This window comes from Zalophus californianus, chromosome 11 (genome assembly GCF_009762305.2).
Source record: "Zalophus californianus isolate mZalCal1 chromosome 11, mZalCal1.pri.v2, whole genome shotgun sequence".
Taxonomy (NCBI): domain Eukaryota; kingdom Metazoa; phylum Chordata; class Mammalia; order Carnivora; family Otariidae; genus Zalophus; species Zalophus californianus.
Window position 1 is genome coordinate 76080138 of NC_045605.1, and position 25265 is coordinate 76105402.

Genomic DNA, 25265 nt, shown 5'->3' on the forward strand with positions numbered 1-25265 from the left:
TTTTGAGTTTTTTAAACAATTGTACAAGTATATAATTGATAAAGCATCATGATTGTGTTACAAAATTTGACAGTTACCAAACATAAAAAAATAAACTCATCATCAGTTCGTCAGTTAATGAGATGGACAGAGGGACTTTAAATATATTTTCTTTATTAATAGACAAACAAGGATTATTTCCAGAATGAGTTGGTTCAACTTCAGCTATATTCCTCTCTTGTTTTTATATGCTAGTATAAATTCATCTTGTTCAGATAAATAAGTAGGTTGGAATAGAAAGATTATCATTTAAGCAGTTTTAATCTTTTTTGTACTCCTGAATTCTGTCTCCAAATCATAGTGATGTATCATAAAAAGAGTGTTTAATGGTCCATTGGCTAACAGTCCTTTTAGTTCTTCACTTTTGTTGACCTCAGAGAATTGGCAGCCATGTAACTTGCAAAAGCATTTGTTACTGGAATGAAAAGAGCCGTTTGCTTTCTCAGTTCTGATAACAATATTTTGAATGCCCCTCCTCCTTTTCGTTGTCCACCTCCCACCTTTTTCTTTGGTCTTCTGGAAGTTTGCTGTCTGCCTCAATCTGATAATATAAAAGAAGGGCAATTAGGAAGGGGTAGTGGAGAGGAAACTTTGCACCACTATCATAGACCTTTTCTCATCTGTAGCAAACTTTGCAAGTGGAGAAAAAGAGCACATTAAACTATCTTTTACTCTTTGTAAAGTTGAAGATATATCAAGGTAGACCTATCAATGTAAAGGTAAGCATTCTGTATTATCATCATAAAGCCAGTTACTATAAAATTCTCCACACTTAAGTTATAATGCAGGCCAAAGGATTTTTCAACAATCAATGCATTGTTTTGAAGCCCGCAAGTAATGATCGTTTTAATTTAATTTTTCTTCTAAGTGAAGCTATTCTGTTCTTCAAGGTTAAAAAGTCATAATGATATTTTGGCTTAAAATTGAATTAAATACATCATTTCTTTTTAAGAATATTGATATATTTGTCATACTGAGTCTTCCCAACCAGAAGCATGATATGCCTCTCTGTTTTTTTTTTTTTAAGATTTTATTTATTTATTCATGAGAGGCAGAGGGAGGAGTAGGCTCCCAAGGAGCAGGGAGCCCGATGCGGGATTCGATCCCAGGACCCTGGGATCATGACCTGAGCTGAAGGCAGACGCTTAACCATCTGAGCCACCCAGGCACCCGATATGCCTCTCTGTTAATCAAGTTTTTTTTTAATGTTATTTAGTAAAGTTTTGCACATATTTACAGATAGAGGTCCTGCACATTTCCTGGAATTATTCCTAGATATATTGGATTTTTATAGTTATATTGTGAATTTTAACACAGGTGAATAGCAGGACATGGTGCTAAGATGTGGGTAATACATAAAATACTTTTGCGTATAACCATGGGAGGGACAGAGGACCATCTGGAATAACAAGTCTGTTTATCACTGGGCAAATAAAAGTGTTCTACATAATTCTATTGATTTGTTTTTCCATAGGAAAGGAGAAAAGAATTTGAACAAAATCTCAGAAAAACAGGTCTTGAGTTGGAAGTTGAAGACAAAAGGGTAAGTATAGGTGTTAATTTGTACCAGAGTCTTGGTGTTTGAAGCATTGTTTTCTTCTGCTATGGACCTTGATCAAATAGACTTTGTGTTTGGGAGCAATACAGTAGTTTTTTTGGCTACAGATATGTAGATGGTAGGGCCTGTGGTCTTCCTGGTAAATAAGCAGGTCAGTGCTCTGAATATAAGATAATGAGTTAAACATTGTAAAAATAGACATACATAATTCTATTCAGGGTACAAAGAAAGTGAAGACACAGGTCTTGTTTCATATCTCTCATTTTGAAGGCTGCTTGTAATCCGACACTCTAGTTAACCTGGCTGTCTTATAGCACAACCCACTATGTAAGCCAAGATGACTTTCTCTGCTCATGAATATGGCAAATTCTTTTATTTATTTTTTTAAATCTCTTACCATCCACTGGTTTTCTAGAATTTCCTTCAAAATGGTTTTTAAAGACCTATTTCGGATCCCACTTTGTCCATGGAACTCCAGTATTCTCTAGTTCTTACTTACTGTTTTTACTGTACTAATAAGTATGTGTTACAGTCTATAACTTGGTCATTCTTCTGTGTCATGAACTCCTATTAAAGCTCTTCTTCTAGGTATAGGCCATACCTAGCTGGGTAAGAAGAGTGTGTATGTCTTATCCTTTGCATGTATCCCTCATATATCCTAAGCACAGTTCTGAGCTCATGGTTAGTCACTAATAACTTAAGAGATTGCCCACAATCACATATGTATCTGTAGATTCTTGGCTAGTTTACATTGACTCTGAAATATATTTTTTAGTATATTCTTTCTTTGTCTCTGTCACATACACACACACATACACACGTTTACACATATACATATATGTATATGTAAGTGTAATATATAGATATATATTCTGAGAATTTGTTCCTCTAGAAGTTTTGCTGAAAAATGTCAATAAATTGAAACTGCTGTAACATCTTTAGTTTGTTTGAGATTTTATAAAACTTTGTTTCTTTAATCAGTTTGGTAACAAATAAATCATAATGCTTCCTGTTATTTTGCCTCCTTTTTCTACAGAACTCTGAAGATGGAAGGACTTACTTTGTCAAGATCCATGCCCCTTGGGAGGTACTAGTTACTTACGCTGAAGTGTTGGGAATCAAAATGCCTATTAAGGAGAGTGATATTCCTCCAGCTGAGAATATCCCCTATATGCTTGGGCCTCTGAAGCTCCCAAAGAATGTGAGGCACCCTCATCCTGAATATTTCACTGCCCAATTCACCAGACATCGGCAGGAACTCTTCCTCATTGAAGACGAGTCAAGCTTCTTTCCATCCTCATCAAGAAACAGAATTGTAGGTAGAGAAGACCTTTGGTCACATCCCTTCAAGTGTGGTATATGTGTCTGTGTGTGCTTGTGTATGTGTGTGTATACATGTGTGATGCAATGTCTGCACAGTGTGTCTGCATACATTTTGATAAGTATTTGGTGGGATTGAGTGGGTTCAAAAGTCCACCTGGACCACTTAAACCTGTTCACCTACTAACTTATCAAACTTGTTTAAACACAAAACTTTGACAGTGTGGACACAGTTAAGATAGAGGCTTCATGTAATACTGAGACAAGCTCTTAATTGAGAGCCAGGGCTTAGGTTTTATTTGTTCTTTGTAAAGTGGTTTTATAAACTTAGAGTTTGGTTTTATAAATACACTGCATAGCAGGAAGAATATTGGTCATTCCAAATGAAAATGGAATTTTAAAATTTCTTTATATATAGCTAGCGTTTGAGAAACCTCAAAACTTTTCCCTCTCATTTAAAACCATTTTCAGTCCTGAATAATATTTCCTCTCTATTTGTAGTCCTAGAATCTTTACGTTTCCCATTAAAAGCCTCTCTCCTAAAGAATCATGCTTCCCCTACCACTGCTTCCTCATGTTAAGGTAGGAATAAAGTCTACCTCATAGGTTACTCTGAGAATGAAGTGAGTTAAGGTATGAAAGACTTTGATACCTGAATATACTAGGTGCTCAATAAGTGTTAGGTATTATTGTCAAAATCAAATGAAAGACTCTGTGTGAAGCACTTTACAAACTGTAGAGTACTTTAGATAGACTTGTTATGTTAAAAAGTAGCTAACAAAAGGTCAGGGAACCAGGAGGAGCAAATTAGGAACTTGATCAGGTATAGAAATATTAGTATCCATTTCTCTTTACTTGTTCTGTCTAAAGAGTATGGATACCTTAGATTAAGTCAGCTTTAAAACAGCAGTTTTTCCTCCTTCAGTGGAGCAGAACTATTTTTGCTCTATTGAAGAAGTTTTTTGGGAGATTAATGTGGAAGATCCCTTCCTTCCTATCCTCATCCAGGACACTCAAGTTTATGTATGTACACATTGAAAGTATTCCAAGAGCCTCTTACATCGGTATTGAATTTCATACTTCTCAAAGCATCTTCACAACCATCATGACATTTGAGCCTCGTGATGTATATTTTATAACATCTAGCATATATATATATTCCCAATTCCAACAGCTATTGAGTTTATTCCCAACTTTTCTGATTTACAAACAATTCTGTAGTTTTCAACCTGTTATTTACATATTTCAGTGTATATGTAAATTTTTCTGCAAAATTGATACCAGATACAAAATTACTGGATCTAAGGGCACACACATTTAAAATTTTATATTGCACTATCACTCTTTACAAAAAGATGTACTAATTTGAGTCCTAGTAACAACATATGCTCCATGAGTGCTCCATGTTCCACATCTTTCTCGACATTAGAATTTACCAATCTTTCTTTTCCTTTCTTTTTTAATTGTGGCATAATATGAAAAGAGGTAGGCCCCCAGGTTGCAAGCAAACAGCTCACTGAATCGTCACAAAGCAAACACAGCCATGTAACTGCCACCCACATCAAGGAGAAAAACTTGTTTACCCTCCAGAAGTCCTACTAACTTCCCAGTTACTGTTCCCATTGTCCTCAGCAGAAGTTGACTTTTAAATTTTATAAAAATGGAATCATGCAGTATATATTCTTTTGAGTCTGGCTTCTTTGGTTCAACACTTATTTGGGTGATTTAGCTCTTGTATGAGTTTTTGTGCATTCATTTTCATTGCTTTGTATTGAAATTTATTTGTGTGTCATTATGGTTTTAATTTGCATTTCTCTGATATGTGTTTGGATGCTTTTATTCCTTATTTAGATAGGTACTTTTGTGAAGTCCCTGCTAAAGTCTCTTGTCTGTTTCTCAATTAGGTCTTTCCTGGTTGATTGGGAGAAATCATTGATATATTCCTCATATGAGCCCTTTGTTTATCATACACGTTACTGATCTTTTCCTACCTGTGCTTCCTTTTTCTTTCTTTTAATGGCTTCTTTTGCTAAACAGATGTTTTTAATTTTAATGTAGTCCAGTTTCTCAAGCCTTTTCTTTATGAATCATGCTCTTAATCTTTTAACTACCACCATGACCATGACGTCAATTTCCTATGTTATTTTTTTTGAAGTTGTATTATTTTATTTTCCACATTGAAACCTAGCGTCCACCTGTAATTTTTTGTGCATGGTGCAGTTTCCCACCATATGTGTGGTCATCATTCAGTTTGTAGCAATTATTGAAAAACATTCAACTTTTCATACTGTTTTTCAGTTCCACCGTTGTCATAATTCAAGTTTCTATATATTCATAGGTCTACTTCTGGGCCCAGTACTGCAGCTTTGATCTTTTGTCTCCTTTTGTATTGATACTGACAATGTTGAACTTTACTTGAGTTCTGTAGTCCTAGAAAACAGGGACCGTTAAGGAAATCCCTCACTCCTTGTTCCGGTGAACTGCTTCCTTTAAAGGATCACCCTAGCCCCTATGAGTATTCATAGATAACCACTGCCCCCATCTCCCAGTTTGACTTGACAGCACCACTTGCCACATAGTTCATCCTAAATTCGCCTGGCGATTGAAGTGTCTATCTATGGTAGTTGTCTTTATACCAAGAAAAAATTAAGCTTCTCATATCTCTATGCCAAACAAGTAGTTACAAGTTGGAGTCAGGTGCCCAGTCTACTTTCCCATAGAAACAGGGAGGTGGGGATGCTATCTTGCTTGATGTTTACATTTAAAAGGGATGGCTCCTATAAAACTTAAGGAAAACACTCCTGGGTTGTAAAACTGTCAAGAGGCTTATTTAGCTTTGCTACGGATTTACATAAGTCTCAAAGGGATAGAGAAAGAGTTTATAATTACAAGCTCTCTAAAGGAAATGCTCTAAGAACAGAGAGGTCGGGGAGGAAGTCTCTTTCCCTTTTGGCACCAGGGAAATTTCAGTTCTTTTAGATTTATAATTAGCCTTGTAATTTCTCCCTTTTGTAATTAGTTTGTAGTAATAAGAGTCAAACATAGGCCCTCCATATTCTCACTCTTGATCTGATAAATGGCTAGCTGAACTATTTATCCCCACTGATCCATCAAAACAAAGTATTTGTTAGCTGAATTGACTGAACATTAAACTTTCCTCCCACAGGAACCTAAACTTTGATGTACCCTTAACCCAAGCCAGCACTGGCATGTATAATAGCCCTTCCTTACCGCAAAGAAGGACACTCCCTCACCCTGGCTTGCCTCTCCCAAATGAATAAGTGAATGAGTGAATGAATGAATGAATGAATGAATAAAAAGAAAAGTCTCTTTTTGCCTGACTTTTCAGATGTTCACAGGGCTCCCTATTATAATAGTTTCCCTCCCCCTCTTGTAATAATCTTTTCATATAATGTCTTTCCCAAGTCCAGATTTGTTTTTTTTTTTTTTTTGACAATACCGTGCTGTATTTTTTTTTTTTTTTTTTTTACCATGGCTTCATAATAAGTCTCAATATCTGGTGGAGTAAAATTTTCCACTTTGTTAATACCCTAGGACAGAGTTCTAATTTTGGTGAATCTTTCCTAAAGAAATAATCCAAAGTATGTAAAATAATTAATATCTATCATATTATTTGTAAAAATTAAAAGTGCTTTCATAAATTATGATATATTTACCAACATAAAATAGTAAGCTTCACTTAAATGAGTAACCAGATTAGCTAATGGTGATTCGAGAACAACCAGCACTCTAACCAACAATTCTTTAACTTAGGAGATGTGAGAAGGGGGGCGGGGAAGGAAATAGATTGAAAACAGTGCTGAAAATTCATCAGAAAAGCAGAAATTCTGAAAAGGTGCTGGAAAACAAAGTGCAGATAGTATTGAACTGGCAGAAATATGAGAGCAGAGAACACCAAAGCCAAAATTATATGGAGGAAAAAACTGATGCAAAGATATAGATGAATGCAAAGTAGTTGTAGAGATACGGTAATCTTGTGTTAATAAATTCAGATGTCAGTAAGAGGCCCTGTATAAATCCTCAGAGTAACTGAAGTAATCAGCATAGCTAAGTATCAATTCTATACCATATTCCCACAGCTGAACTGTTAGTGGTGATATTACACTCCCAACTTGAACGCCTGATTGTAGGAATTTTGGCACAAGACTTCCAGAGGAGCTTGGGACGGGAGAAGCAAAATAAATCATGATCCATTCCTGCCTCTCCCCACGGCAATAGACAGCTCCCATACCCAGGAGCTAAACTACCTGCAAACTCCATACAAGCTCACCCTCTACATCTTCCCTCAAACAACAGAGGGAAGGTTCCTTCTGTAATCAGAGCCTGTATCTACATTCAGACAAAGTTGGACATTGTTAAATTGCGATGGGAAAAAAATGTGGATAGCATAAAGTTCTGAAATGTGTGTCTGATGCTTACCTCATAGGTTTATTATATTCTCTCACGGTGTCCTTTTGGCATAGAAGATGGGAAGAAAAAGTTTGGAATTGAAAGACTGCTAACTTCTAATACTTACTCATCTGCCTATCCACTCCATGATGTAAGTATAAGCTTGGTTTTGAAATACTGAGCCCATTTTCCCTCTGACATTCAGAGGTCGCCTTGTTGGAAGAGAGAATCTTCCCTTTGCTTCCTTTTTTATGACAGGTTGCTTAATTCTTTCTCATGTTGGGGAAATCCCCCAAAGACTCCCTAGTTCCCAGCTGAGAAATTTACTAGCTATGCCGAAACACATAGTTAACTTTACACTGTGGTTTCAATGGAAATTTATTTTTAAAAAATATTACATTTGTATGTGAATTTTCTTTAGAACCCATATTGAAAAATAGCAGTTTTATTAAAAAAAAAAAACAAAAAACAGTGCAGAGTAGAATATTTGGAAATTTCTATCTGAACCCATCAGATCTTTTCTCATTTATGAAGTTTTGGCTTAAGTTATATGCATTTATGTATTCGTTCATTAGATACATGATTGGTTTTAAGTACATGCATACCTCCTTTTCTTGTGCCTTGCTTTATGGCACATTGCAGGTATTGGGGTTTTTTGTTTTTTTTTTTTTACAAATTGAAGGTTCCTGGCAACCCTGTGTCATGGAAGTCCATTGGCACCATTTTTCCAACGGCATCTGCTTACTTCATGTCTCATTTGAATTTTTTTGGTTTCCCATTGCATATAGAAGTTGTTTACACTAAGCTGTAATCTATTCAGTGTGCAATAGGTTATGCCTAAAAACGGTACTTACCTTAATTAAAAAGTACTTTATTGCTAAAAAATGCTAACCATCCTCTGAGCCTTCAGCGAGTTGCAATCTTTTTGCTGGTGGAGGGTCTTGCCTCCAGATGGCTGGGGACTGATCAGGGTGGTGATTGCCGAAGGTTGGGGGTGGCCATGGCAATATGTTGAAATAAGAAAATGAAGTTTGCCATATCGATTTGACTCTTCCTTTCACAAATGATTTCTCTGTGCAGAGAGATGCTTTTTGATGAACGAGGTCTGTTCCTTACTGTCTAGTTGATTATCTTTGATATGTTTTCTATAAATAGAGTACAGCAGAATCTTCCAAAATGGGTGGCAGTTTTTAACAGGAGTATCAATTCCGGTGAAATTAACTTCAGTTGTTAGAGAAACCATCCTCCTTCCCCAAACCCCGCCTCCCTCCACGCACATTTGGCAGAAGAACTAATAGGGGATTAAAGATTCAATATAATGGCGTGGTCATTTGGTAGAGAGATATATAGTGGGTTAATAAACACTATACAATGCATTCTCTGTCAGTCTTTCTTCACAAAAGGGCTCATTCCGTTTTAGAAGATTTTGAGGTTTGTTTTGTTTTTAGGGCATTAATTCTCTTCTTACTATTACCAGGTCATTAAGCCAAATTAATATCCTCAGTCACCAGCAACTTTAATCTGTACATCCAGCCTTCCAGCAGAGTCATTTATGATCACTAGAAGATGAGTGGTACTTAGCTGTTGTGAGAGATAGTTATAACTTACTGTTAGTTTTACTTTTTTTTTTCTATCCTGAATGCAAGGTTAGGTACTGGATTTTCCCTTCTGTGCATTAAAGAATCATTTTTCAAGATACCCAAATAGGCTGCCTTTTTAATTTATTTCAATTTTCAAGATTCAGTAGGATTAGCTACAGAAGAAGAAAAAAGTTGGAATCTAGGTGATATAAAATCTTACACCTTATTATATCGAGATTTTCACATGTGCTTAATTTTCAATTGGGTATTTATTCATGTTGTCTTCGGCAGTTCACTTGTCTGGGCAAACAGTTAAAAGAATGTGTTGAACCACCATGTGTAGACAGTACTCTGCTATGTCCCGAAGGGATTTTTTTTTTTTTAAGATTTTATTTATTTATTTGAGAGAGAGAATGAGAGAGAGAGAGCACGAGAGGGAAGAGGGTCAGAGGGAGAAGCAGACTCCCTGCTCAGCAGGGAGCCCGATGTGGGACTTGATCTCAGGACTCCAGGATCATGACCTGAGCCGAAGGCAGTCGCTTAACCAACTGAGCCACCCAGGCGCCCTCCTGAAGGGATTTAATAAGGCAACTCAGTATGTAAAAATGGGGGAAATGCATGAAACAGTACTGAGGAAATACTTTCTTTTTGAATATCTGTAGGGTCAGTATTGGAAGCCTTCAGAACCTCCCAATCCTGTCAACGAGAGGTACATACTTTGCCAGAATTGGGCCCGGTTTTCCTATTTTTACAAGGAGCAGCCTTTAGATTTGGTTAGGTAAGTTCCTTAACATAGTATCAAACTGATTAAAACTTGATGTGATTTTTATTCACGATGGCATCGCATTCCCTTTCTTTTACCACTGTTTTCATCCACAACATGTTACATCTTCCCAGTTTTGTATCCACACTATCATTTAGTCATTCATTTGCGAATAGAATGCTGTTGCCAGAATACCTTTAACTACCATGCAGAAGTAGCTCGGTAGTTGGTATTTAGGTAGGCTGGGTTCAGATCCAAGTTCTTCCTCTTAGAGGCTACAGAAACTTGGTCAAATTATTTAACCTCTATGAAGCTCATCTGTAAAATGGGAGTAACAATGGCGCTTTCCTTAAGGGGGTGTTTAATAATGAAATGAGACATGTCTATATTTTTAGCATAGGGGCTAGCACTTAGAGCTTCATACGTATTAGTTTTGTTTTTCTGAGTCCGGGGATTTAGAAACTAGCAGAAAGCTTGTGCACAGAGGTCTGTGTGCGTGCGTGTGTGCGTGCGTGTAGATCTCAGAGATCTGTGAAGGCACGTGTTCCGTGACCTCAATTCTTTAGACAGTTTCATTGGCTAAGCAAGAAGCCTGCCATTGCAGGTTCCTGCTTTGAACCCTGACAATGCCCCATACATACAGGATGTCAGGAGACTTGTGCCAGGATTTCAGTAAAGGAACAATCAGATGAGACCCCTTGTTGCTACACACCTGGTGTTTCACTTGGGGGTTTATGCTGGTAATGCTATGCTTGCACAGCATCACAGTATCCTTTTTATGAGGCTGATGCCCGCAAGTCAGTAGAAGAGTTATCTCAAAGATTTTGTTTAAGGCAAGTAAGTGGAGATTTTTAAGAATAAATGAAAGGCAGGTAGCATAGATAAGCTGGTACTTTCTGTAAATCATTATATGAACTCTTTGTTGGATAGATGTTTTAATTGTTTTGGATAATGGTCATTTAACAATTCAAATAGTGAAGAGACTTGCAAAATGTTAAGTGAAATTCTAACTCTGTCGAACTTGGCAGAAGTAATTGCCCTTGATTTGGTATATCCATTCAGTTCTATTTTTTTGTGCATGTATAATGAAATGCATACACAGTCATATTTTTTCCTTAGAAAAAACAATGGCATATTTATTTACTTTTTTGCTGTCATTTTCTTTTTGCACTAAATAATATATTATTGATACTCCTCCTGTGAATACACACAGATCTATCTCATGCTTTTTAACAGAACACAGAGTGCCATATTATAAATGTTGCAAAATTCATTTATCTGTTTTTCTGTCAGAAAACAGGCTGTCCCAGATTTTTCACTGTTACAAACCTGCTGCTAAGGACATTTGCAGAATTGGGCCCTTGGAGAATGTTTTCATAGCATATTTTTAAAGAAGCATAGTCATCAGAATGAAGGTTTACATAGTTTATATTGCTCAAAATATATTGAAAGTATGTATTCATTTAACGTTTTTAAACTATCAACAGGTGTTTCTACTATGAGTATTCTCCAACGATTTGTATTTTTGACCGTGGGTATATACAAACACATTACATCTGGGGTCAGTGGGGGTTATATCTGTAATACTTTGTGAGCCCTTGCAAATTTCCTTTTACAACAAAATGGAAACTCAGATATTTAATCAGGTGACAGTGCCTAGCATAAATTTAATAACTTTTAAAAGTTTTTCATCTTCTTACTATAATAAGTTCTCATTTATAGCAAGCTATACTGCTTTTCCATTTCAATAGTAAAATGATATTTTTAAATAAATGTAAAATTTTAACCCAAGTTTAATGTAAAGAACTGATAACTTAGGTGAAAAATTTTTTAGTTAACTTAAAAGGCAAAAAAGAAAACACTGGCTCTTTTTCGTGGCGCCTCGGAGGCGGTAGGCTGCTTCAGGATGAAGCTGAACATCTCTTTCCCAGCTACTGGCTGCCAGAAACTCATTGAAGTGGATGATGAACGCAAACTTCGTACATTTTATGAGAAGCGTATGGCCACAGAAGTTGCTGCTGATGCTCTGGGTGAAGAATGGAAGGGTTATGTGGTCCGAATCAGTGGTGGCAATGACAAACAGGGCTTCCCCATGAAGCAGGGTGTCTTGACCCATGGTCGTGTCCGCCTGCTGCTGAGTAAGGGGCATTCCTGCTATAGACCAAGGCGGACTGGAGAGAGAAAGCGCAAATCCGTTCGGGGTTGCATTGTGGATGCCGATCTCAGCGTTCTCAACTTGGTCATTGTAAAAAAAGGGGAGAAGGATATTCCTGGACTCACTGATACTACTGTGCCTTGTCGCCTGGGGCCCAAAAGAGCCAGCAGAACCCGCAAACTTTTCAATCTCTCTAAAGAAGATGATGTCCGCCAGTATGTTGTGAGAAAGCCCCTAAACAAAGAAGGGAAGAAACCTAGAACCAAAGCGCCTAAGATTCAGCGTCTTGTTACTCCACGAGTCCTCCAGCACAAACGGCGGCGTATTGCTTTGAAGAAGCAGCGCACTAAGAAAAATAAGGAAGAGGCTGCAGAATATGCTAAACTTGTGGCCAAGAGAATGAAGGAGGCCAAAGAAAAACGCCAGGAACAGATTGCCAAGAGACGGAGGCTGTCCTCTCTGAGAGCCTCTACCTCTAAGTCTGAGTCCAGTCAAAAATGAGATTTTCTATGAGTGACAAATAAATACGATCAGACATCAAAAAAAAAAAAAAAAGAAAACACTGTGTTATCACAGAAGTAGCAACTACAGAAAACAACTATTATCCCTAGGGTTTCTTTTTAGTGTTTATGTAAGATAATATTCTTTTTCTAGGAACAGACAGTGAAGTATTTAGGGATAAAGGACCATGACATTTTCAACCAACTTACTTTCAAATGGCTCATCAAAAGATATCTACATCTATATTTATATCTCTATCTTCATATATATATATATATATGAAGAGAGGGAGTTATATGAAGAGAGAGAAAGTACAAATGGAACAATATTTTTGCAATAAAAGAATTAAAGAGTATATGGAAGTTATCTAAATTATTCTTGCAACTTTTTCTATATATATGAAATTATGAACAAATGGAGACTTTAATAAAAGGAGAGTACAGAAGTAGTAGATCCACACATATATAGTCAATTGATTTTCAACAAAGGTACCTGGTCATTCAGTGGGGAAAGAATAGTCCTTTAAACAAATGATGTTAGAACAAACAGAAATCCATATGCAGAACATGAATCTTGATTCTTTCCTATACAGAAATTTAAACTAGCTTGAAATGGATCAGGGAACTTAGTGTAATGGCTAAACCTATAAAGCTTCTAGAAGAATGTTTAGCAGAAAAATTTGTATGGCCTTGGGTTTGGCATGGACTTTTCAGGAAAGACACAAAAAGTACAATTTAAAAATATATAAATTTGACTTCATAATAATAAAGTCTGCTCTTTAAAAGACACTGTTGTAAAAATAAAAAGGCAAACCACAGGCTGGAGAAAATACTGGCAACACACATATGGACAAAGGACATTTAGAATATTTTAAGGAACTCTTACAATTCAATAGTAAGACAAAATCATTAAAAATGGACAAAAGATTATAACAGATACTTCAGCAAAGAAAGTATTTATGGATGGCCAGTTAGTAATCAAAAAATACATAGCATCTATATCCACTAGAGGAATAAAAATTAAAATGTCTGTCATTGAGATGCTACTACACCACCCACTATTATAGCTAAAATCTAAAAGATTGAGAGCAGTGAGTGCTGACAGGGGTGTGGAGCAGCTTGAAATCTCTAAGTGCTGTTGGGATGCAAAATGGTGGAGAAATTCTATAAAGAATTTTACAGTTTCTTATCAAGTTAAATATGCACCTTTTTTTTAAAGATTTTATTTATTTATTTGACAGAGAGAGAGACAGAGAGAGAGGAAACACAAGCAGGGGGAGTGGGAGAGGGAGAAGCAGGCTTCCCGTGGAGCAGGGAGCCCAATGTGGGGCTCGATCCCAGGACTCTGGGATCCTGACCTGAACCGAAGGCAGACCCTTAACGACTGAGCGACCCAGGCACCCCAAATATACACTTTTTTATGACCCAGCAATTCCCCTACTAAGTCTTTACCCAGGAAAAATGAAGCATATGTCCACAAAAACACCATTATTTGAATGTTCATAGCTTAACTCATAAGAAAAACCTGGAAGCAACCCAAAGGTCCATCAATTGATAAATGGATAAACAAACTATCATGTATTCAGACAATGGATATTTTTCTCTGAGATAAATTACTGATAAATGCAACGTCAAAGGATGAATCTTCAAAGCATTTTGCTAAGGAAAAGAAGCAGGCCACAAAAGCTTGCATAGTCCTATGTTTTCATTTATAAAACATTATTCTGGAAAAGGCGAAACTATAGGGATATAAATTAAAATAGTAGTTGCCCAGATCTTGTTATTGGGGAAGGGGTTAACCGCAAGGGTCTCAAGGGAACTTTTTGAGATGATGGAAATGCTCTGTATAGGTTGATTGTGGTGGTGGTTATATTGCAGGGTTGCAGGATTGCGGGGTTCTTGTCTCATAGAGTTGAAGGATAAATGGAAAATAGGGTGAACTGAGAGTTTATTAAGGGAAGTTGAGAACAGAAAGGGAAGCTCTCTAGTCAGGGGTTCCGAATGGGTTGCAACTGAGGGCTTTTATGGTCGGTCTTTTATAAAAAACTGACCAGGGAACTTGGCAAATATCTTGTCTGTAACATTTAAGAAAAACAACGTAGATTTGTAAATATTATGAAAATATCTTGTCTATATTTAGAACAAACAAAGTGGATTTGTTATGTTTTCTTCTCTCTAGTTAATATCTTGTATATAACATTTTTTCCACATCTGGAATTTCTTTTTTTTTTTTTTTAAGATTTTATTTGTTTGAGAGCAAGAGAGAGCATGAGGCAGGAGGCAGAGGGAGAGAGAGAAGCAGACTCCCCACTGAGCAGGGAGCCGATGTGGGGCTCCATCCCAGGACCCTGAGATCATGACCTGAGCTGAAGGCAGACACTTAACTGACTGAGCCACCCAGGTGCTCCAACACATCTGGGATTTCTGTGAGCCTGGTCATGTAACCCCCTACCTAACCTCGCCTGTCTCTTACTTAGTTACGAGAGTGCATGCATTTGAACTTAACAAATTATACACTTAGGTATATTTTATTATATATGAATTACACCCCAATCAATTTGTATAGAAAACAAAACAAAACAAAACAAAAACCCCACTCCTCTTAGAGGATTAACTTTCTGGGATAGATGGTGAGATGGGTTTAGTGAAGAAACTCAGAGGGGGAAGGGGTAATTCCTTCTTGGAGAAATGAACACCATTGGCTTGGAGGAGCTGCAGTCCTTACACAGTGACCTGGACAAAGTGTTGAAAGCTGTTCCCCAGGGGCACCTGGATGGCTCAGTTGGTTAAGCGTCTGCCTTCGGCTCATGTCACGATCCCAGGGTCCTGGGATCGAGCCCTGCATCAGGCTCCCTGCTCGGCAGGAAGCCTGCTTCTCCCTCTCCCACTCCCCTGCTTGTGTTCCCTCTCTCACTGTCTCTCTCTCTCTGTCAAATAAATAAATAACATCTTTAAAAAAAGAAAAAAAAAGAAAGCTGTTCCCCAAAGATATTCCTAGTATAGGTGAGGCATGTCTGGGGACTCCCCAGGATGCCTGGAAGGAAATGACGCAGGAGATGGGGGTCAAGGCCTGCAGTTGTGCAAGTAGGAAGTGGCAATTGGATGTGGATTCCTAGATTAACACTTAATGTGATCTCATTTATATACCAGTCATTAAGCTATTGTTCCTCAGCTGCAGCCCACCTTTCTATAATCTGCTTTGTGAAATTGAGGCTGGAACTCTGAATATCACCAGTATGCTTTGCCAGTTAGCTCACTGCTGGGCTCTGCCAGCAAGAAGCACCAAGGAGACCGAAAGATGGGAGGAGGAAAAAAGGGTTTGTTTCTATTGTTTTTTTTATGTGTTTCCTGTTTGCTTCCTGTGAGCATTTCCCCAACAATTCTTTCCTGGCTGTGGCCGTGCATTCCTATTGCTGTGACTGAATGCTGTTTACAGTTTTGCCAACACTTGCAGATCCAAGCCCATATCTGTTCTGAGATAGCCCACCAGCTTGCCATACCTCCTCCTCAGAGACCTGGGTCCCAGCCGCACAGGCCCCCTCCTGTGACGTTAGAGATAGCAGCACCAGCCACGGACACCATCTTCTGGGTTGACTTTCAGCTTGGGGCAGCACCAGGTTGTTGATGATAATTTTGAGCATCCAGTCAAAGTGTGAACCTGTTTGACAGCTCTATATATTATTTTCCCCTTGCTTCCATAAGCCCCTTATTTTTTATATTGATTTTGATTATCCAGTTAAGAATTTGTTTGACTTCTCCACTGTTTTTACCCTCCTAGTAATAAACAATCCGTGGGAAGTTGTGTTACTCATTACAGTTTCTCCCTAGACTTAGCGTACAGAATGATTTTCAACTGAACCAGTATTCACTGTTTTGGTTGCAAAATGAGTTTCCAACTGCAGCACTCGTTCCACATTTACTAGTTGTCCCTCATCATTCTTTCGCCAAAGCCCTTGGAACTGGATCCCATGTCTTTCTAACATTCCTCCTTTTTCCTCCCCAAAACTCTGCCCTTTTCGTTCCTGGCATAATAAGGCTTATTTCAGTTTGTTTTCAATATTAGTTAAAACCGAGGGAAGTGGCACTCCTTCCCAGATAACTTTCACCCATTTCTTGCCCTCTTCTTTCATTCTTTATCCCTTATAGCTTGTCAACTTCATTGTTTCCTGATTTATCTTTATCAAAAGAAGCAGATATATGTATTCTCTAAAATTTCTCCTTGTTAAACAAAAGTGGCATTTTATATAGACTCTTCAGCACTTTGCTATTTTCACTTAACAGTATATCCTGAAGATCAATGCATGAATTCATGGAGACATCGTCATTCATTTTTCTGCTTTATGGTACACCATTATGTGTCCTTGGGCATATTGTTGGGAGTATCTTCAAGGTAAATCCGTATGTGTGAGATTGTTGGGTTGCAGGGTAAGTGCATATGTAGTTGTGTTAAAATGTGCCGAATTCACCATACGGTACATCATTAGTTTTTGATGTAGTGTTCCATGATTCATTGTTTGCGTGTAACACCCAGTGCTCCGTGCAATGCAGTACTATATGGTGACTAACATAATTTTAAAAACAAACAAACAAACAGATAAATAAAATTTAAAAAATTGCCAAATTCCCTCTCAGTGGGATTGGACTATATGGAATTCCCACGAACAATGTATGAGAGTGCAGAGTGCACTGTCAAGTTTTCTAATTCTTGCTAGCTGATGGGTGAGAAATGGTATTTTAGTGTAGTTTTAATTTGTATTTCCCTTAATATGCAAGAAATTGAACATCTTTTAGTATGGTAAGGGACATTTTTGTAGCTTTTTAATGAATTGTATATTCATACCTTTTGTCCATTTTTCTTTAGAATTTTTGCCTTCTTTTTTAGTGTTTTTAAGTTTTTTATATACTGAGGTTTTATAACCCTTTATCTATAATACGTATTCCTAATATTTTCTCTAAGTTTGTCATTTGCATTTTGACTTTGTTTATGGGTTTTGTTTTTATTTGTTTGTTTGGTTTTTGCTATGTAGAAGTATTTTCTTATTTTGTATGAAGTCAACTTTATCAAAATTTTTATTGCTTTTGGATTTTTAGTGACAATGCTTTGTTTTTTAAGATTTTATTTATTTATTTGAGAGAGAGAGAGAGAGCACAAGTGAGGTGAGGGTCAGAGGGAGAAGCAGACTCCCTGCTGAGCAGGGAGCCTGATGTGGGGCTCGATCCCAGGACCCTGGGATCATGACCTGAGCCGAAGGTAGACATGAAACGACTGAGCCATCCAGGAGCCCAGACAATACCTTTTTTGTACACACAAATTATAGAGGAATTCTCCTACATTTTCTTTTACTTGCATAGTTTCATTTTTTGTGTTTAGATTCCTGATCCATTTAGAATTTTTCTTACATATCATGTGAGGAGTGGATCTACTTTTATCTCCTTGTCCCAATACCATTTATTAAGAAGTTTATTGATGTCTCAGTGATTTGTGGTAATACCTTTATCTTAAACTAGATTTCCTAATGTAATGGAGTTTCTTTCTAGATGTTCTGTTTTATTCCTTTGATCTAACTAGCTTCTCATGTATCAGTACCAGGCTGTTTTCATTATAGCACCTTTGCTACAGTATGTTTTACCATGTAGTACTATGTAGTATGTTTTAAAATCTGGTTGGGCTAATACTTCATCATAGGTTTTACTCTCAGTGTTTCCTTGTACATTCTACATATTTATTCTTCCATATAAACTTTAGTATCAACTTGGCTAGCTCTTTACTAAAAAACAGAATGTTGGTATTTATATGGGGATCACATTAAATTTACAAATTAACTCAGATAGACCTGATAGTTTGATGATAATTCAGTCATCCTAATCAAGGAGAAGGCATGTCAAGGAAAAGATATTGTCTTTGTTCAAGCCTACTTTTGTGTTTTTCAGGAGTCTTGTAGATTTTTCTTTGTATAGGTTAGGCAAATTTCTTAGGTTTAATGCTAGGTATTTTATATTTTTTGTTGCTATTATAAATTATTTATTCTCATAATCTATCTTCTAACTTGTTTTTATTTATATACTGAATGCTATTGATTTTTGCATCTTAATTTTATATTCTGACACCTTGATGAATTCTTCACTGAATTAGTTTTTTCATTGATTCTTTAAGGTTATCTAGGTATATTACCATGTCTTATTTATTTATTTATTATTTTTAAAAAAGATTTATTTATTTATTTGAGAGAGAGAGAGAGAGAGCACATGCATGAGTAGAAGGGGCAGAGGGAGAGAGAAACACAAGCAGACTCCACACTGAGCAAGGAGCCTGATGTGAGTCATGACCCTGAGATGACGACCTGAGCTGAAACCAAGAGTTGGTTACTTAACTGACTGTGCCACCCAGGTGTCCCACCCTGTCATTTTTAAATAGAAATAGTTTACTTTTTTCTTTACCAATTCTTAGGTCTTCAGTTATTTTCTTTTGTTCAGTTGCATTGGCTAGTAATTCCGGAACAATATTAAATAGTAGTAGAGATAGTGGGTGTCCTTGCCTTGTGGAAATGCCTCCAGTGTGTCCTCATGAGTAGAAAATTATTTTGTCCTTGAACATTACTTTCTCATTTTGCTAGGAAGCTCCAAGAGTTTTGTTTGCTTGCTCGTTTGTTTTAAAATCTGATTGTTTTAACACATTATGTTTTGGAGGTGATTGCTCTAAGTCAGTTTTTCCTGGTTCCTACTGGATCCTTTCAATGCATAGCTTCTGTTTTTGTTTTTGTTTTTTTTTCTTCTGGAAAGTGTTCTTGGATTATAGTTTTAAAATATCAGCTTTTTTCCAGTGTTTTTGTTTTCTTTGGACTCCACTTATATGTATATTGGTCTTTTTTTGTCTGCCTTTATATCAAACAATTTCTCTGAGACTCTTTTTACTTCTCCATGTCATTTTCATTTTTCTGATAGGTTTCCTGTTTTTCTTACTGTCTTTTATAGATTTTCACTTAATTGTCCCTTTATTCTCCCTTTTGAATACCTCATAATTTCAGCATCAATTCTGATACAACCTTTTGCAATTTTTCTTTTTCCTCTCTTTATGGAGTTCTTTCACCCCTTGTTTTATTTATTCCAATTCCCACACTTATTGTTTATATATTTCTGGTATTTTCTTATGTTTTCAATTATTTATTTGAGAAAATTTAATTCAGTTTGTAGTGCTTTATTCCACTATTTATTATGTTCTTTGGGAGAATATTCATTAGCTGAAATTATTTGTTTAATATCGTTGGTTTTTCTTTTTCTTTTTTTTTTAAGATTTTTATTTGTTTATTTAACAGAGATAGAGAGAGAGCATAAGTAGGCAGAGTGGCAGACAGAGGGAGAGGGAGAAGCAGGCTCTCTGCCAAGCAGGGACCCCAATGCGGGGCTTAATCCCAGGACCCTGGGATCATGACCTGAGCTGAAGGCAGCCGCTTAACTGACTGAGCCACCCAGGTGCCCCACATCGTTGGTTTTTCTAATATAGTTTTGTATAGATATGGTCTGCTTTTGTCTATTTGATTCTAACTCACAGTGTTTCAAGCATCTAGCCCTTTACTATTCCATGTAGTTTCTTTTATGGGTGATGGTGTGTGGTTATTGTCTAGGATCTACAGGATCCCTCTTATTTTCTTCTTTCTCTTTCCTGCCACACCTTTAAGGAGTACCACCATTTACATCTGACTCTTCCCCTGCAAGTGTTGCTTCTCTGAGGCTTCCAGTCCTGCTTATTTTCAGATCCCTGCCTTTTGGCCAGTGCTATGAATTACCCTATCCCAAAATGTGTTCAGTATTATGACATTTAATTACATCTTTCTCTCCCCCTGGCGGTTATTTTGTCTGTATTTGTTTAATGTCTGTACCCTGCTTTACATTTTTTTTTTTTACTGGAACTTCTTAAGCATCTTCTTCCTTGCTCTCTGGTACCTCAGATTTGTGACAACAGGTGGCAGGTCCTCTCTTGGAACTGGGTTTTTTTCTTATAGTTAATTTGAAGATCATGGTATTCTCTGTCATGATGCTGAAAGCCTGTATTGAATGTGCTTCTATTTCTTTTCCTTGTTGATTTTATGGTTTTAGGAAAAGTTTTAGAGACTTGGTAGCACTTGATAGCAAGATGATAAAAATAAAAAACATCCTTAAAAAGAGAGTAGGTAATCAGATACGTGGTTTTGATGGTTATGAATATATTCACAGGAAGACACCCAAATGCATAATAATTATAACAGAGCGATACTCCCGAAAGAACAGAGCATGGATGAAAAAGCACCTACTTTTGTGACAAGCTCAGGGAAAGTTTCACAGCACTTATTCTTGAGCTGTGTCTTGAAAGATAAGTAGTAAGTTCCAAAGTAAACAAGTTAGGTAAGAATGTCTCAGGCAGGAAAACGTAGTGTAGAGCACTGGGCTGAGGAAGAACACTGGGCATTTATTTAGTTCGTCATGTAGGAGTAGAAGAAGGCGAGACTTGAATGTTTATCAGCAACATCATGCCGAACACTGCTAAAAGAAGGGATAAAAACCTTTTGAAGCAGGAAAAGGACATGGTTCAGTTTTTGCTTTAGAACCATCACCTCATTGGAAATAAGGAAGATAGTTGAGGGATGGATGCAAGACTGAGGTCAGGGAAGCAAGGAGGCTATTAAAAATTTTCAGGAATAGGTATTGACGGTCACATGCAAGATATTGGTAATAGGAAAGAGAGGCAACTATGGATTAGAAAAAGATTTTTATAACAAAATTTATTTCATTTAGTGGATGATTCGATATGGAAAATTTCAACAAAAAAAAAAAAGGAAGACAGGATGCCTTGGGATGGCTAGAAAGAGATTTAGAATTTAGGAGTCTGATTTCTGAGATTTCACATAGTTCATGTTACCTCTACACCAAACTTCAGTTTCATGTTCAAACATTTGTAAATAGTTTTGCCGTCTTTTGGGTACCGATCATTTTGTCATATTAGATTTTATTTTTAAAGAAAAAGGAATACTGAGGTTGCCATCATTGGTTTATCAGTCTTCAGTGTTATATGCCCTCTGATCTTATTTTTTCTTTCCAATTTAAGAGCTCTCTCTATTTTTCTTTTGATATCACCTATTCTGAGTGGTTTAATACTTAATATATGCCTATATAGTAAATAGCTTAGAATAAACATTTATATTGAATATAATGGTGTTATTCAAATGCTATTAAATGTAACAGCTCAGTGTCTCAGATGCCATAAATTCACGCTAAAAATGAACCCCTTTTAATTAAATGTTTGCATTTGTTTACTCATTCCTCAAGCCCATACTCAGCTCAATTATATCATCATTCTTTTGATTATTTGCTGTGGCTCAGACTAAGTCTTGGAAATACAAAATTAGACCAATGCCTTCTCATCAGGTCTCACAAACAATATTAATGAATGTCTCTTACCTGTCAATGTGCTGTTTAGATGCTATGGGGCCACAGATGGGTTCAAAGTCTAGTAAGTAAAATGGGCAGATTAAGAAATGCCGTAGGTATGCATATAAGGCTCATTTTTGTAAAAATCAATACTCAAAAGAAAGATTCTCTTTATATTTGGGTCTTTATAGAGTATCTCATATTATTAAAGTTGTCTCATTTTCTTTGTTATGAATAATGAGATAATTTAACATCTTAAATGTTATTTCAATACTGTGTACATTTTTGCCATAATACAAATCTGAGATATGTCATTTGCATTTTACATTTGCAAGAGATGGTTTAGTTGTTAATCTGTGATTGTTAAGCTTCCCAAATTGAAAGTTTAGTAAAATAATTTCTATGATTCCATATATAATAAATGCTTATCTGAGAATTTCTCTTTTAAAGAATTTTTTAATACTAATTAAAGATCTGGAGTTCTTGAAGACTTTTTTTTTAATTCTCAAGGAGTAAGATTCTTGAAATTTAAAAGGGAGGAAAAGGTAGTTCTTTAAAATTAAGGTTATTGAAATATCTGGTTTCTTTTTGAATTCCCAAAGAATTTTTAGGTTAAATCTATAGCAGTAATATTAATATCTTCACTTCAAAAAATGATTGGTTTTGTAATTTTTTTTTAAGATTTTATTTATTTGAGAGAGAGAGAGAATGAGAGATAGAAAGCATGAGAGGGAAGAGCGTCAGAGGGAGAAGCAGACTCCCTGCTGAGCAGGAAGCCCGATGTGGGACTTGATCCCGGGACTCCAGGATCATGACCTGAGCTGAAGGCAGTCGCTTAACCAACTGAACCAACCAGGCGCCCATGGTTTTGTAATTTTTAAAACATCAAGTGGAAATAGATATGATGAATAGTAAACTCCATAAAATCAAATATTTTTATCCTTTTTAAAATATTTTGATGTTGTGGGGTGTCTGGGTAGCTCAGTCAGTTAAGCATCTGCCTTCAGCTCAGGTCATGATCTCAGGGTCCTGGGATCCAGTCATGTGTTGGGCTCTGTGTTCAGTGGGTAGTCTGCTTCTCCTTCTCCCTCTGCCCCTCCCCTGGCTCGTGCTCTCTCTCTTGCTCAAGTACATAAACAAAATCTTTAAAAAAAAAGATTTTGATATTATGCAGTATTGAAGTAATTGCTGTATTTTTCAGCAAAAAAGAAAAGAAAAGAAAAAAACGAATTCACTTACCCTAAGCGTGAGCCTAAGGAATTTGGGAGTGGCAAATTAACAAGGGACTGTGATGGAGTTATAATTTAATTTCAAGTTTATAGTGATTTGAGGAACGGAACAAGAGAAAACAACAGTGCAAAAATGTTTATAATCAGTGAAAAGAATGAAAGATGGTATAAGCAGCGAGATGCCTATTTTAATTAGAAAAGATTAGGACATTTGAGTACTGAAGAATATGAGGCTCAATAAAATTAGTAGTGAATACAAGAAAATATGTAAATATTGTGAAATTAAGTTTATACCCTTATGTTCAGAGTTGTATTTTTGAGCATGTATGGAAATTAAGTTAATATTAAGTGATGTAATAGATGGTGATATAGCATGCTATCAGAACCCAGAAGGGATCACATCTATCTGCCTTGGAAACTGTGGAAAGGTTTCACAGATTTGATAAGCAGAACTCTATATGAATAAGGAGGATTAATCTGGTTTAAAAAAATGAGGTTTTTGAGATAGAGAAAACTATATTCTCAGATTCCTTAAGGGGGACTTGATCTGAAAAACAAAAACAGAAACAAGAAAAAAACCTTGGTAGTAAGACTTAAACACTTAGGACACGTAATGCTGTAACTTTTTAACTTTTTGTAAAGCAAGAACCGAACTGCATATTTTACAGAACTCTTATTATGTGGTCATTTTTAATTCCTTGGTTTGCTACCCATCTCACAACCCTGTAAACATCCATCAGAGATCTAAAATTGCAGGAAGATGGAAGCTTATACATAGAACCTTGTCTAATGTGGTCAGGGTACCTTCTTTATATTAGAAAGAGAAATAAAGCCAAACTTCATTCACATTGTGAATGTGATTTGATCTTAATTGCTGGAAGTTACATTGCAGGATGTTCTGCAGTTTATTTCAATACATTTAAACTCTCCTTAAAACTTAGAAGCTTTTCTTAACATATATTGCATTATTTGTTTCAGAGGTACAGATCTGTGATTCAACAGTCTTGCACAATTCACAGCACTCACCATAGCACATACCCTCCTCAATGTCTATCACCCAGCCACCCCATCCGTCCCACCACCCCCCACTCCAGCAACCCTCAGTTTGTTTCCTGAGATTAAGAATTCCTCATATCAGTGAGGTCATATGATACGTGTCTTTCTCTGATTGACTTATTTCACTCAGCATAACACCCTCCAGTTCCATCCACGTTGTTGCAAATGGCAATATCTCGTTCCTTTTGATGGCTGCATAATATTCTATTGTATATATATACCACATCTTCTTTATCCATTCATCTGTCTATGGACATCTTGGCTCTTTCCACAGTTTGGCTATTGTGGACATTGCTGCTATAAACATCAGGGTGCACGTACCCCTTCGGAGAAGCTTTTCAAATTACCTTATTAGTTCAGAATTAAAACTTAACTTATACTCAGTTCATTTCTGACTTCTATGTGCTATCTCCATTATACCAGTTCTGTGGATAAGCATCATCCTGTATTTTGTGTTGTGGAAACCAAAGTGAGGAGAGTTTAGTAACTTTACCAAAATCGCAGGGCTAGAAAGCAAAGGAGCCAGGAATATAGGTCTTATCTGAATATAAAACCAAAGCTCTCTGGTTGGTATCATTCTTCTAACCTTTGATCTTATTTCTACCTTCTTTCACAGGAATTATTTTGGAGAAAAAATTGCCATGTATTTTGTCTTTCTTGGATTTTACACTGAAATGCTGTCCTTTGCAGCTATAGTTGGCTTAGCTTGTTTCATTTACGGCTTATTATCAATGGATGGTAACTCAAGCAGGTGAGTGCAACTGAATTGCCCAAACAGAGAGAACATCTTGCTGTTATACTAACTGAGACTGTTGTTATTATTTCCCTGGCATGTTTTCAGAATGTTTCCTGATGGCAGGCAGATAATTGATATTTTTGAGAGGAAAAAAAAAAACGTAACAGCTGCCCCTCACCTGGTGCTTTATGGAAAATCTGTTTTTAATGATCAGCTCTAAATACTCTGTTTCTCAAAACATGACTTGATCAACGACAGAAACTGCTGCTTTATTACCCCTCCACCATATGTGAGAAGCTATGTAAACAGTGGTTCTGTCACCTGAAAACACATCACCCTGAAAATAACTTTGCTGTTCCCCTCTGCAGCACTGAGATCTGTGACCCTACAATTGGAGGTCAAATTATCATGTGTCCACTCTGTGATCAAGTGTGTGATTATTGGAGACTAAATACCACGTGTTTGGCTTCAAAGGTATGTATGGATTGCGGAACGATGAAAAGACTTGGAATTTCTC

The 25265-nt window shown here is 36.7% G+C and overlaps 2 protein-coding genes across 4 annotated transcripts in view; both read left to right on the forward strand.

Annotated features, from left to right (window-relative positions):
- The window catches only part of ANO5 (anoctamin 5), a 109892-nt gene that overhangs the window by 43507 nt on the left and 41120 nt on the right, over positions 1 to 25265 (forward strand). For all 3 annotated transcript variants that reach the window (XM_027578723.2, XM_027578724.2, XM_027578725.2), the window contains 6 exons: positions 1514 to 1582; positions 2634 to 2912; positions 7365 to 7478; positions 9570 to 9685; positions 24629 to 24763; positions 25117 to 25222. In XM_027578723.2, the coding sequence (XP_027434524.1) occupies positions 1514 to 1582; positions 2634 to 2912; positions 7365 to 7478; positions 9570 to 9685; positions 24629 to 24763; positions 25117 to 25222 (819 nt within the window). The remainder of the gene's footprint in view (positions 1 to 1513; positions 1583 to 2633; positions 2913 to 7364; positions 7479 to 9569; positions 9686 to 24628; positions 24764 to 25116; positions 25223 to 25265) is intronic.
- Positions 11558 to 22469, forward strand: LOC113914023 (40S ribosomal protein S6-like). The gene is made up of 2 exons (XM_035722812.1): positions 11558 to 12357; positions 22459 to 22469. Exon 1 carries the CDS (start codon positions 11577 to 11579, stop codon positions 12324 to 12326), a length of 750 nt encoding a protein of 249 aa, XP_035578705.1. The 5' UTR covers positions 11558 to 11576; the 3' UTR covers positions 12327 to 12357; positions 22459 to 22469.